The 14,253-nt window shown below is 34.3% G+C and overlaps 3 protein-coding genes across 4 annotated transcripts in view; 2 read left to right on the top strand and 1 right to left on the bottom strand.

Annotated features, from left to right (window-relative positions):
• Positions 1-3,807, top strand: part of LOC119828545 (N-acetylneuraminate lyase-like) — a 41,687-nt gene extending 37,880 nt beyond the window's left edge. Inside the window, exons 4-7 of the mRNA XM_038350729.1 lie at positions 1,500-1,668; positions 2,119-2,252; positions 2,382-2,553; positions 3,437-3,807. Coding sequence (XP_038206657.1) covers positions 1,500-1,668; positions 2,119-2,252; positions 2,382-2,553; positions 3,437-3,576 — 615 coding nt within the window. The 3' untranslated portion in view covers positions 3,577-3,807. The remainder of the gene's footprint in view (positions 1-1,499; positions 1,669-2,118; positions 2,253-2,381; positions 2,554-3,436) is intronic.
• A 1,190-nt stretch (positions 3,808-4,997) lies between these two features.
• Positions 4,998-9,998, bottom strand: LOC119828557 (N-acetylneuraminate lyase-like). Its single transcript, XM_038350745.1, has 7 exons — positions 9,785-9,998; positions 9,262-9,391; positions 8,771-8,916; positions 7,479-7,647; positions 6,704-6,849; positions 6,440-6,611; positions 4,998-5,150 (listed from the first exon to the last, which is right to left on the bottom strand). The coding sequence occupies exons 1-7, from the start codon at positions 9,785-9,787 to the stop codon at positions 5,011-5,013; spliced, it is 906 nt and encodes a 301-aa protein (XP_038206673.1). The 5' UTR covers positions 9,788-9,998; the 3' UTR covers positions 4,998-5,010.
• Positions 9,999-10,396: 398 nt separating this feature from the next.
• On the top strand, positions 10,397-14,032 carry LOC119828776 (SAGA-associated factor 11 homolog). Of its 2 annotated transcripts, none has more exons than XM_038351027.1 (4): positions 10,397-10,934; positions 11,729-11,918; positions 12,456-12,590; positions 13,037-14,032. In XM_038351027.1, exons 1-4 carry the CDS (start codon positions 10,580-10,582, stop codon positions 13,272-13,274), a joined length of 918 nt encoding a protein of 305 aa, XP_038206955.1. In that variant the 5' UTR covers positions 10,397-10,579; the 3' UTR covers positions 13,275-14,032. The 2 variants fall into 2 exon arrangements, with proteins under 2 accessions (XP_038206955.1, XP_038206954.1); XM_038351026.1 differs by having other exon boundaries at positions 12,447-12,590.
• The last annotated feature ends 221 nt before the right edge of the window (positions 14,033-14,253 follow it).

Raw genomic sequence — 14,253 nt, 5'->3', positions numbered from 1 at the left:
AACAAGAAACTATAAAATACCGAACAACCGCCTCGAATCAAACGCCTTACGTATTTGCGTTTTTCCATTTTGTATTACATTACAAAGGGGTCCAATTACATTACATTGTATATTCATTTAAAACAGAATTACAAAAACGTACTAACACATAAGCACCTGATGGCGGGCCTTTGTGTACCTGCGTATTCATAATCGATTCACAACAACGGAATAATTAGAGAAATAACATTGCATTAATTAATATATATAAACTCAACAAACGTTAAATTTTATGCCTGTTACTGCAATACTATGCATGAGGATAACAACATTGATGAGGTATTTATAAATAACAAGCCATTAAGAAAGAAAAACAATGCACCCGACTATTAGAATTCTTCTGAAGTCAAATAATTAAAAGTTAACTTTCACAGTGTAGTTCACAGTAAACTTTCGCACATAATTAAGACTATAACACCAACATATTTCAAGCTAAAATTTACCGGGTGTAATCGTTAAGTGTGCCCAGATTATACCGCAACTATTTCTGATATCGAAAGTACTTTACCCAATGAGTAAAATGATAATATTAACTTTTAAAACGAGGAATATAAAAAAAAACCAAATACATAAATGCCGGAGCCGGGTGCCTATTTCGTTTTCCTCACCCTTCCCAGTCCATTCTATCTTTTCAATCATCAATCCTTTCTTGGTTTTTTACCGCTTAAAAGCGGGTAGAGCATTCGTACTTCTATGTATGTTCATGGGCGTTGGTGATCACCATGAGGCGAACGACCAGCTCAGTTGCCCGCTGTGACATAAAAAATGTGAAAATGACTTCCATGATCTAAGAATATGTTTGGTTGTGGACTTGAAAAAAATATTGAGATTTAAATGAGCGCGAAGTTCTACAACAAATACAAAAAATAAATAAGTAAGGACGAAACTCTATTCCTTGTTTTATCAATATCAATTATAACATGTCTGTTAATAATTACATATCACATAGTACGATGTCAGTCGGTGGAAAAATTACGATTTTTAGTCCTGCAACCGTTTCAGCTAGGTTAATTAAATTTTGAGTTCTAGTTGTCCTTGAGGATATACTTATATCTCTGCCTACGTACACATATTTATGTGTACGTAATTCTATGTGGTTTTGATGAATGTTTTGATTGATTTTAAGTTATGGAGGGAAAAGTCGCTTGAAGTAGTTCCTGTAATTATACACACACCGCTGTGTTGTCAGTTCTTTTGCTTGAACTTGGCTTGACGCTGCAGCGTGACTAGATGTTCAATCAGAGCATTCCAAATAAATATACCTACATTACAGTAAAAAATTGACAATTGTACGCCACATGGCAGATCACAGTAGAACTTTATATAATGTAATACCTTCCTTATAACCTGTGAATCACTATAAATCATTTGAATTTGAATTTGAATTTACGTTGGTGCTCATAACTCTGCCTAGTCACAATCAAAAACCCAACAGTTTGTTAATATAACAATGATTACAGGTGAAATTTGCTGACAAGCGGAACGTTGATGCGATAATGACGCTTCCAGAGCTCTACTTCCGTCCCCGGACCGCTGACCAGCTCGTGGCATATCTGGAAGTGGTCAGCAGTGCTGCACCCAGCCTGCCTCTCCTATACTATCACTTTCCGATGATGACTGGAGTAAATGGTAAAGTACATTCGAGAATGTCAATATTATCGGCTATCCATAACTTATGAACGATCAATAAAAATACAGTGCTTAAATAGTACATTTCCTTTCAATAATAAAAAGAAAACTGTAAAAAAAAATAGTAAAAAATTGAGATTTTAATTTATTTTATACGAGTGTCAAGAAGTAGTAACTTACAAAATTAAATAGTCTTTTTGAGAAGCCGTGGAAGCCATTGCGCTTGCGCTGTGTTCCTTATGGAAACTGTATAATATTTATTTAGCCCTCTATCTCAAAAACTATTTAACAGATTTTAATGAAGCTTGCACTGATCCCTTTCAACTTTTCTTAGTTCATATTTCAATTGTTATGTATTATTAATAAATTGTCTAAAAATACTTACACATCTAGTAGGTATCTACTAATAATATTTGCGCTAAAGTTACAAACATCTTCCTTACATCGCAGTTAATGTGGCGGAGTTCTTCACAATAGCAAAAAGCAGATTACCAAAATTCATGGGAATGAAAGCGGATTTGGAAGTGGCAACCCACGTGGCCGACCAGCTAACAGATGGCCGAGTTATATACGTCGCGAATCATGTTGGTATCCAACGCACATTGCGACTTTTTTATTTATTAGATGTCTGAACGATATACAGCATGTTCCTTTTAGAAAATAAAATATATTGTTCATAAAAGTTTACTAACATTATTTATTATTACTTTCAGCTGTTAGGGCCATCTGCGCTCATGGGCCACGACTCGAGCATCGCCACAGTCAACAACATATTCCCATCGTTAGCGAGCGACATAGTACGGTTGACAACGAAAGGCGAAGTCAGCCAGGCCAAAAAACTGCAGGAGAAGTTGAACTCACTGGTTGATGGAATTACGTGTAATGGTATACAATTTGCATTGCAATTTTTGCGAGAAAACTTTGACAAGTTACGACTGAGTAACTTCGAAATTTGGTAAGACGGAACAAGCGAATACATCTACACGTGGGGCAATTTTATAAGCGATGTCACCTTTTCAACATATTCCATAATGATTTTCATATTTTGTATTGTACCTTTTAAACCAGTGTTACGATTATGATGACACTTACTTGTTTTTTAAATAGGACAAAAGTAGCAATGGAATAGACAAACATACTTCCGTGTTTTTTTTTCTTTATTTCTATATCGTAACGGGCATCCAAGATGATGGTAAGCTATCACCACCGCCCATAAACATTCGCCGAGGCATTCCCTCTGTGCGCTGCCAGCTTTTAAGGGGTAAGGGATGAGAAAAGAATTCGACTGGAAAGATAAGGAAACGGGTCGCCGAAGTGACTTCTCCGGTGCGAGCTGGCCCAATTCGTGTCCAGGCGTGCTCAATTCCCACGTATATTTAAAACTGCGTGAAAATAATACTAGCAGTTAAAAAATAACAACATGGATTTGTACAAACAATGTTTGCCAGAGCCCCTTTTGGTGAGTTGTCACCGTGACATCTATCGGGGATCAAACATAACTGACATATAATATTCACAAAGCGCGTAATAAATTAAAGAACATGTTATTTTCATATAATTATACATACAACTTATATTATTACATCACGAATTTTCACGAGCATCGAGACGCAGATAAAATAACAAGAATAAGAAGAACGATGTTGTCATCCCGAGGTTGTCAGCCTTATTTTTCTGTGTGGGGAAATCTTGCATAGATAACCCAATCCTAACTACATCTACACCGACATGTAACAAAGTGTTAAATAATCAAATATCCAAATTACAGGAGACTTCGTGCCATCCATGAAGGTAGCAATGGAACTAGTGACTGGAGTCAAAGTAGGCCCACCGAGGATGCCGCAGAAACCACTAAATGAACTTCACAAGAGACGCGTCAAGGAACATTTGAAACGCTATGGTTATTAAAAGACATGGAAGCAGGAAGTTCCCAAGAATTCATATTGATTATTGTAAAAATACATTTATTTAATTTATTAAATTATTATCCATTAATCTTTGAAAAGTAATAGAGGCACTTTTAGTTTTAATTAATAAAAAAAATTAAGATAAATTTAAGGAAGACATTTATGTTATTGTAATGTTTATGTAAATAGCTTTTGTGAGTAGAATTATAAAGATTAAAGTGTTAAAAAGCCATTTTGTATTTTGTATTTCTGAAATTTCTACGAACAATAGCAACATTTTTATGTCGCTTTTATAATAAAAAGCATCAACATTTAAAAAATACATACAAATAAAAAGGAAAGATTTTAAGTACTAGTCTGTGTGCAAATTTCACCTTTTCAAATGTTAATAAATGATATTTTAAAACTACACGTTAAGACAATAATGGTATATTATTTTCAACTTGTTTTATTGCAAATGCCAACGCAGTTACAACAGATCAACTGCATATACCTAATTATATATTGTATCCGCTGTAATTACTCACTTGACACTTATAAAAACGATCAACCTGACAATAGTTATATGAAACGACAATTATAGACAAATAAGTTTGACAAGTTAATGCGAGTTAGATGTGAAAGAAATAGTACGTGAGTTATATAGAATTTAGTATATTTTGACGTTAATTATTTATAACCCTAACTTTGTTGCAGGCGGATGAAATAAATACTCCCATACAATATGGTTTGACAAGATTGAGACTTTTTACTACTGAAATCAGTTGTTTCGAAATAAGATGATATTTTTTGTGTTTTTTGCCTCAAAGCTTGTATCATTCTCATTGGATGAATTGATTTAAACGATTCTTTTTTTATTTGAAAACTGGTGTCTCTCATATAGTCCTATTATTTGGTATACTTGTGACAATTTGAAGACGGTTTAGTTTAGTTTCACAATTTTTAACAATTAATAAATAATAATTTTATAATATACAACGTCTAAAAACTAATAAAATCATGGATATATGGTATTCATTTATACTACTGTCAGGATTTTCTTCTTTGCCTCATAGCAAATATTCTGTCACTATGTATAAAGATAATAAGACATTTTCTTTGATGATAAATTTATATTAATTTATTATTGTTGATATGCCTGTGTATGTGCAAACGGATGGACTGATTTTCGTCCGTTTTTTTATTAGAAAGCGAATTTCCTTGCGGTGGTAATAAGCTATGAATGATGAAGATCGACAGGTGGGATTAAATATTTTACACATATATCATATAAATTTCCTAAGGGTAGGGGAGAAATAAGGGGAAAGGAAAGGATTGATGATTGGAAAGAAGGACTGAGACGGGTGAGGATAAGGAAAAATTGAAATACCAATATCATCAAGGTCAAGGTATATTAAATCAAAAACAAAATAGATGTTTCTGGTAATAAATTTATTTAGCCCATAATTCCCTTGAGTCTCGTGTCTATTCTCTGTTTCGCTTCGGCCGACAGGGGTCGCTGCGGTAACGCCGGAGGTCCCATGTCAAACCCAGACACAATATGCATACCAGCCTTCATAATTGGAACCCATTCACCTAAAAAAAAATTACGTTTATATGTCGCTATGAACTTTTGATGCGTTTTTTGTGACTGGATAGGTCCTTATAAGTTCTCTATGGTTCATTAAGTTTTTAAATATATGATTTTACCCAACTGTGACGGAGGGAGGGTAATGTTTTTCGAGTGAATGTATAGGTATATACATGTTTATTCATTTGGTCAGCCCTACGGCTACAGCAATGGTCCTAATGATAGTAGTTAGAGCAATTTTAAAGACTTTTAAGAAAAATGTATTACTCCGTATGAATGACGTCATTTGGAATGAGACGATTTTTAAACACTAAAAAATGAATAAAAATCTCCATGCATTGAAAAATAAAAAATACAGCAGCCTTCTGATCTCGTTTTGCTATTTAGCTTAAAATTTAGAAATGTCAATTCTGCAAGTTTTAAAATCTAACAAAAGCTTTCATATTAAATTTCACTACGTACCTACGTACCACGATTTTTTCCATACAATTTCTTTGTGTTTAAATTAATGTATTTACCGAGTATCTCTAAATAGATTACGTATCTTGACAGGTGGTAAGATACTAATCACGATAATTTGATAAATAGGCATAACAATTTCGAAAAAATAACGGGCAGACTCTAATTACTAATGACTATCATTAGGCGACCATAATTGTATATGCGTTTTACAGCATACGTGATATTTTTGTAATAAACAAATAGCTGCATCTGTGTCTTTATTTTGTAAACACCTTATATCATTTTTATATATTATCGTTTGTTTACCGCCTGCGACAATATGATTAGTAAATAGGATTAGATATTTAATTTATTAAGGCTCATTTGAGTAAAAATGCAATTAAGGACCTTCTCTTTTTTGATGTCGGTTATCCATCTAATTCATGACCGTGCCAACAGTTGTTTAACCTCGTTTTTTTTATTTGCTGGTATAGCGGGTAGTAGAAAAATAGTTGACAGACCGAAAACAAGAATGACAGACAGACATATCTGAATGGTTTAACATTTTTTATGGGAAAGAACAGAAATTTATGAGGTAGGTAGGTACTATGTGCTCATAATTTCGTCGATATAAATTATTAAGAAAATTACATAAATATGGCAGCGATTTCAAAAACATTCACATCATATAAATATTTAAAAAGACACTTTAAGTTAAAGAAGAGCTTGACACAGGTTTTTTTAACCTTTTAGGAGGTCCCTACTACTACTCCTAGGTACTACCACTCCATATTTTGTAAAGTTGGAAATGAAATATAAATTATTTTTATTTTTAATTTTTTTTACATCATACCTTCTGGCAAATGCGCCTCTATAGCCAAGCTTAGTTTTTCTTGCAATCGGCGCGCAGACTCCAAATCTCCCTTTTCAACTGCATCCAGAATGCTTTGAGCCAATTTTGGGAACAAATTGAAGGAGGTTCCGATACTGGACTTTATTCCTAGAAGCGCAGCTGGCGCTAATAACTGAGACAAAAAATAGTAACTAATTGAAGTCAGATGTAAATTTCTTTACTTTTTTAAAATTACACATACACAATATATAACACATTACTTACGGTATCAGCTCCTAGGAACATTTCTTGGTCTTCCTTTAAGTTCCTCAATACTTGGGCGCCTTCGCTCAGGTCATTAGACGTGAATTTGATGCCTTTGAAGTTGGGAATCTTGGCTGTAGCTGCTGCCACGAATGCTGGCATATTGACTAAAAGGAGTAGCATTTTTTTATTTATTTTTTAATGTCATAGCGGGTAAATGAGCTGGATGTTCGCCTGATGGTAAGCATCACCACCGTCCACAGATGCCGTGATAGCGCTTCCCGCTTTTAAGGGATAGTTTACCATTCCATCAATATAATAGATATAAGTCGATTATATGTATTTTACATATGAAGTATTCGATTCAACTAGAATAGAATCGATTCGGCTCCATTTTGTGACGATGACGTCACAAAATGTATGAACATATTATGTTAAACTAATTTATAATCAAGCCAAGAAATAACGTTTGTAGAAATGACTCGAGCAAAAACAATAATTGAAAAGAATTTTTGAATTTCCAAAAAACAATAAATAACTGATGATCCTTTTCTCAGTTGAATCACATATTAACTAAACCAACTTTCTTTACAACTAGCATCAAAAAAGAGGAGAGTCTCAATCAGACTGTATTTTTTGGGCTTTGTCACCTCAGATCTTTCGATTTTGATACTTTTATCAGTTTATTTGGAAGCTGGTGCTTCCGTGTGGTCCCATTTAATTTAGTCTAGTTCAGTCAATTTGGAGGCGATTTAGCTTTATTATAATACTATATTTAATATGAAACATGACTCACTTTCCACCTTACTCATGCTGGGGATATGGTAATACAGTACAGGAAGGTTTGACGCACACTTGGCCACCTCGGCCACATATGCCACCAAATCTCCTACGGTTTTGGGCTTGAAGTATAATTCAGGCAGAGTTAGGAGCGAGTCCACGCCCACTCTGGAGCAGTACTTAGCCTGTGTTATTGAATGAATAACTTTAAACTTCTATTGTTTATAATTTCTTAATCATATTTTTAATAAATTGTCTTAACTATGTTGCCTCGCCTTTCAAAGAAAAAAATTTGCTGCAAATACTATAGAATAAAACTTAAATCGTTCGATGAATTAAAGTATATTTTCTATTGATTGAATAAAGTATTTTTTATTTTATTTAAGTACAACAAAAGGAACATTCAATTAAAGTACTTATTAGAAAAATATCAAATACCAATCTACCAAGAAGTAGTTGCGTTTACAAATTTATTTGAGAGTGTATCAATTGTTTTCTTATAGTGCAGAACCATTCATGCTGTGAGATTGACCTCTGTAGGAGTTGACCGATTTTCGATACCTACGCTCAAATTTTAATTCCAGTAGAATCCTACTAATATTATAAATGCGAAGGTTTGTAAGGATGTGTGTGTGTTTGTTGCTCTTTCACGCAAAAACTACTGAGCCGATTGCAATGAAATTTGGTAGACAGCTGGTAGTGGTTCGTAGACAGCTGGATAGCTGGAATAATATATAGGCAACTTTTTATCCCGATATTCCTACGGGATACAGATTTACGCGGATGAAACCGCGGGGCGCAGCTTGTGTTAAATGTTGTGTTCACAAGAGTACAAAAAAGATATCGCAGGTATATATATATGTAATACCACGTAAGTAAAAATATTATTATCGTATTGTATTATTTCAGTATTTCTTACTTATCAGGTAATTAAATATTGTTATTACTTTATCAATATTTTTGTTTGCATATTTAAGTCATGTGATTTTTTACAGATATAATTTGCTTTGAATATAAATATTTTCCATTCGTAAACGCTGTAAATATTGCGGAGTATTTAGAATACAGAATACTGTTCATATCTGTTCTCGTTTTTCCAATATGGAAAATAAATATAATGATTGATGAGGTACAGTTTTGTTACTCTTTCACGGGTAAACCACTGAACGTATTTCGATGATACTTGGCAATGATGTAGCTTATGAACCAGAATAACACATGAAATGCTTGCTTTTGCCCATGCGTGGGTGAAACCGTGCGTCATAACCAATAGTATCATATGTTTCTGTTATTCATTAGTATACCCACCAAATCTTGAACATCAGCCATAGGAGCCCCTCCCACCTGGACCATAATATGTAGACCTGTTTTCTTGCCTGCCTTAACCCATTCGTCGATAATCTTCTTTCTTTCAGCCACAGATAGTGTCATGTGCTCTCCGGTGGTACCACCAACTGTTTTATAAAAATTAATATTTTTATGGACATACAATGGAATCAAATTAGTTTCTTTTAGATTTTCAATACTTCTTTTCTCATACGTAATTTAGGGATCGCCCAGCGTATTGTAGTGGTCGCAGTGCACTCGTCCCCCAATGTAGATGTTGAATATACATAAGTCTTAATTGTAAACTAATATTATAAAGCTGAATAGCTTGTATGGACGTAAAGTTTGTTTGGATAACCTCAGAAAGTACTGGACCGATTTAAAAAATACTTTCACGGTTGCACGGTTTCACGGTTGTATACTCTTAGTATAGAGTCATAAATTAAATGTTTACATTACATGTATATACCCACCCAAAACAGACTTAATGCCATTGGTCGCCAACCATTCTGCGTAAGGCTGGATAACTGCATAATTGACTGTAAGATCTTCATTGAGAGGAGTGAAGACTGGAGGCATAAGACCGCGTGCCTTGAAAACAACCTAAAGAAAATCAAAGGTTTAGTTAATCGTTTCTTTATCAAACAGTTGAGTCCCGTATAAAATCTTAAAGACATCTATTAAATCTGTATAAATCTCAGAGGTATAAATTCCTGCTTTGGTGTACTTATAAATGTTTGTCATAAGTACAGCAATTTACTTATTCATAATTATTTAGATCAAATTGTCTTTCCTCTTTCGTCTTTCGTCTTCTTCCAAATGGATGTCCTCCAAGCGACTCAAAATCAGCCGATTGTGCCTAACTTTTAAAACTTTAAAACTATAAATAATATACATTGTTTTTTTTGCTACTTTAAACTTTTTTTGTTTTAAAAGCATTAAAGCAATGAAGGTCAATATCTTAAAATTAAATCTAAAATTATTTACTACACTTACCATAGTTGTAGGTACTTTAAAACAAACAGTAATAGGTAATTATGAGCCAATTGCACCCCACATACTAACAAATAAATTAAACCGTATCATTCAAACATGCTATAACTTCTTATCTTCTCTGTATTCATTATAAACATTAGATAACATATCATGGCACCTTATTACTATAGAAGGTAGCTTAAAAAAGCAAACATAAAAATATAAAATGCAAATAAATATGTAATACTCAGTATTACGTTCAAAATAAGTATTCTATGTACTGAGTATATAGCATGCTGCATGTATATTATTCTTCTCTTAAGTAGATAGTGAGAGTTAAGGTTTTGGGTGCTTTACGCCCTGAATCCCAAAGAGTAGTATAATAAGACGGGTACTGAATCCTCATTTACACCTACTAAACACGGTACTTTGGATCAATCATGACGATTAAACAAGCAAATGTAGTGTTAATTAATTATTTGTTATAAAACAAATTTATGATCATAACGTATTTCTTTTCGATCTGTAAACAGCTGACGGCTATGATCACATTTATTAAAATTTTGTAGGTATTTACTATTGACATTTAAAGTTGACAGCTGATGCTTGACACTGACGGACGAACAAGACAAAGCACGATTCACGATTTGTCATTTACGATGCAAAACGCAAAGCTCCCCATTGGGGTCGCTCAGCTGCTCAGCTGAGCAAAATTACTTATCGATTGTACGCTTTTATAATTCCATCTGTTTGATTGCAGTGCCATTTTTGTATTCGTATTCGTAATATAGACCCGCCGGTATTCAGTTCCTCAAAATGACTACTATAGTAAGTGAGCTTAGTATGAACGACCTAAACAGTAAATTCTTCGAAATTATGAAGAGCGAAGGCAACGCAGAAGATGCGGCCAATTTTATTTATGAGAATCTTTACGATGATGTCATGTTGGGATTTGTTTTTGAGTTCCACCACGGTTTGAAGACGGGGCTAACTGATTTGATGGAAGGCGAAAAAGAGGAAGATGAGGGATACAAGATTGTGGTGTCGAAGGATTTCGATGTTTTTGGCTTATCGCTTGTGAAAAAAACCCCTGACTCTAACTGCTCTTGCCCTAACTGCGAGCGGCCGGTATCTGCAACTCGTTTTGCTCCTCACCTAGAGAAATGTATGGGTAAGTTTTCTTGTTGCTTATTCGGCGTCCTTGCTCAACTATTCGATGCCTATGAAAAGAAAAAGCATGATTTTATGTTAAGTAGAAATTATTATTTATGATATATAAATGGCAATAAACATGGCATATAGGTAAAATCAATTAGCATGTGGCTACCCATGTCTTGTTGCCTACATATTCTGCTCTGGGCAATAATATAATCAATTTACAAGCTAAATATACCTGGTTTCTAATATTAATGCACATTTCATTATGTAGAGTGTAACAAGGTTAAATAAATTTTGTTGTTTCCACTTTCCCAAATTCATTATACCAAATTATATTAATACATTAGTGTCAGTTTTATTTGTATATTAAAATTAAAACAGTTATGATATTGGCATATAAAGGCCTGTACGGAAACATTTTTGTTATTCCTTTTTTTTAAGTTATTTAATATGTATCTTTCCCACATTATACTTATGTGAATTCAACCTTCACAGTTATTTCTCAATATTGATAATTACTTAAAAAAGAATATAAAGGTTTAGAAACTAAATCAAGTATCCTTTCCACCTGCAGCTTGCTCACATATTTAAAGAAAACTCTGCACAGGCCCCATGGGAGTTTTGGGAAAGAACTTATTCTATATCTTATCTCAACTTATCTCGGTACCAAATTTCATCCAAATGGTTAAAGGGGTTAAGATGTGAAGAAAAAACAGACAGACAGCGCTATTTTCGCATTTATAATTATAGTGGGGATAAATAGATTTTCAAATGAAGCGCAAAACTAAACAACCTCCTTGTTACCAGGAATGGGACGGAACAGCTCACGCATTGCGTCACGGCGCATAGCATCCAATAGTCGGGAACCCACTTCATATGCAGGACTACTCAGTGATGATGAGGACGACGCTGACTGGTCAGGCGGCTCCATGCAGAGCGAGAGACGCAAACGCAGGATCAGGAACAATAATAGCAGGAAATCTAATAAAATGCATAAGTATGTGTTGTGTATTGCCTAATCTGTTTCTTTCTCTAGAATTGTACAAATATCAACCGATCCCCAAGAAAGAGATAAACAATTTTATGTGTATGTATGTAATTTTGTCAGAATTGCAGTTTTGATACACACACACACACACATTCGCACAGTTTTCACAAATGTTAGTCTATGGACAGTTTCGAAACTATTTTCATCATGTTTGATATTAAAAAAAATATTGCAACTTATTGTATTATCAGATTTTCGCTACCTTTTAAAGCAACATATTAGTAACATTTTGTCAAATATATAATATAGGTATGTTATAATGAATTTTCATTTCATAGTATGTTATAATGAATTCAATTATAATGAAAACTAGTACGCCCTAGCCATAACATGGATCATGTATATATCCAACAGTGAAAGAATTTTTGATATCATTCGAGTATTTCCTAAGATTAGTGCGTACAAACATACAATCTCCTCCTCACTGTTGTAATATAAGTGTCCTATAAAAGCAATTAGATATTAACGATGTTTCAGCGGCAACAGAAATAACGGCCATCACAATTCCGATGCGAACGATGGAGGGGCCACATACGAAACCATGAGCGCCAATGAGAAGAAGAACTTACTGCAGCAGATATGTGGTGTTGTCTCGGAACATACTAAAAAATTATGTACAAGGTAATTTTAGTTTAGTCTATGGTAATTTTAACCGCCTCCTTGGTACCGTGGTTGATTGAAGCTCGATCTGACAGGACACTGAACGCTGATCACTTGTCATCAGTGGCTGATCAGTGACTACTATCCCTAGTCCCGAGAGATAAAATAAGGGATTAAGGGATAAAATAAAGGACAGCAAATACAAACATCTAGTTGCAGTTTCCTGAACATTCCTTGTTGCATTCATCATCTAATAATTATTGGTATTGATATGTAATGTATATAAACAATATACTGTAACTGTAAAACACATCATCTGTTAACCCATTGCACCTGTAACTATCCTTTTTTCTTCCTATCTCCACTCAAACCGAGCCCAAACCGGCAATTTCTAATATTCCAGAAACATGATGCGACAATTCATTACAATTTTAGATCATTTACGCATATTCGGTATATTTTTCCAGGTCAACCCGATGTCCCCAACACACAGAAGAGCAACGTCGCGCACTCCGCAACTCAGTTCTGGAACCTTCCACGCCGGAGTCACAAATCGGCCTTACAGCTGATGATGCAGGATCACCCCCCGACTCCAGCCCATCATCGTCATGCTCTTCATCAAGCAGGAAAAGAGATAGACATCGCGCGTTACCCAAGAGCAAGAGTAAGCGAGAGAGGAATATGTCGCCTAGCGGCCGCGACTGATAAACGACGGAGATAGACTTAGAATTATTATAATTTGACGCTATGGACAGTTTCGGCTTGGCATTTCTGTTTACGTCTTAGAATATCACTGAGATTGAATATAATTGTACTGAAAAAATAATAAATGATGACTTGAAAATAATATTCTAAGCCCATGTTATATAATTAATGGACTATTTTTGTTTTTATGTGCATAGGTAAAAATGAGGCGTTGAAGCTAGCTAGATTTTTGATTTCACCACAGTCTTATACAAACAGTCGTTCAATGAAGTTGTAGACAGGTCAATCATGCGGGGCAAGGTGGAAGACGCGGGAGGATCGAGCCCGAGCTACATACACCATGTTGTTAGCAGCTCGGGACACAATTTAGGTGCTGCCACGCGCATGTTTTTATGTTTGTAGGTGTCATATGCTTATTAAAATTGAAACTGATGTTTAATTACGAGGAAAAATGGTACATACCACTTTTCGTGTGTTTTAAATAGCATCTGCGTTTATACCATTATATTATTGGCATTATTGAGTTGGGACAAACATTACACTGTCTAGATGCTTTTATTAAGAGATCAAAGGCGTTATACTGCACTGCTCTTTATACTGTGATTTCACTATGATTCTAATAACTATTGTATTTTTATAGTATCCATACATTGTGACACATTTTTCTTGGGATTAAACACTCTAGAAAAGTGTTAGTATATTTAATTGAATATGTATATTATGAGACAGTTTTGTAATAAAAATTCTTAATAATCTTTTGAGTTTTTGTGTTTTCGATGTTAAAAGACTTACATTCTATACACGGCCTTGAAAAGGCGCAACTTTCTGAAATCTGAAGTGAGAAAGTTGGACTTTGGATTGAAAAGATCTGAGAACCTATAGAAATAAACCTTATAATTTAAAATATTGCAGCTTTCCCCTTGCGGAAACAAAATACAAAATAGACAATCCAAGATTATTTCCGCATAGTTGCCGTTGA

The sequence above is a fragment of the Zerene cesonia genome, chromosome 8, assembly GCF_012273895.1.
Source record: "Zerene cesonia ecotype Mississippi chromosome 8, Zerene_cesonia_1.1, whole genome shotgun sequence".
Lineage (NCBI taxonomy): Eukaryota > Metazoa > Arthropoda > Insecta > Lepidoptera > Pieridae > Zerene > Zerene cesonia.
Note: the sequence above shows the minus strand (reverse complement) of the source record. Positions and strands in the feature narration are given on the sequence as shown.

Excerpts from the sequence above, each read along its gene's own strand:
- LOC119828557 (XM_038350745.1), bottom strand. Across the intron at positions 8,917-9,261 it reads TGGCATTAAGTCTGTTTTGG|TTGGTGGTACCACCGGAGAG; the intron begins GTGGGTATATAC and ends TTTATAAAACAG. Across the intron at positions 6,850-7,478 it reads CAGCATGAGTAAGGTGGAAA|TCAATATGCCAGCATTCGTG; the intron begins GTGAGTCATGTT and ends TACTCCTTTTAG.
- LOC119828776 (XM_038351026.1), top strand. The coding sequence starts at position 10,580 with ATGACTACTATAGTAAGTGAGCTTAGTATGAACGACCTAAACAGTAAA. Across the intron at positions 11,919-12,446 it reads AAATCTAATAAAATGCATAA|CGGCAACAGAAATAACGGCC; the intron begins GTATGTGTTGTG and ends ACGATGTTTCAG. Across the intron at positions 12,591-13,036 it reads ACTAAAAAATTATGTACAAG|GTCAACCCGATGTCCCCAAC; the intron begins GTAATTTTAGTT and ends ATATTTTTCCAG.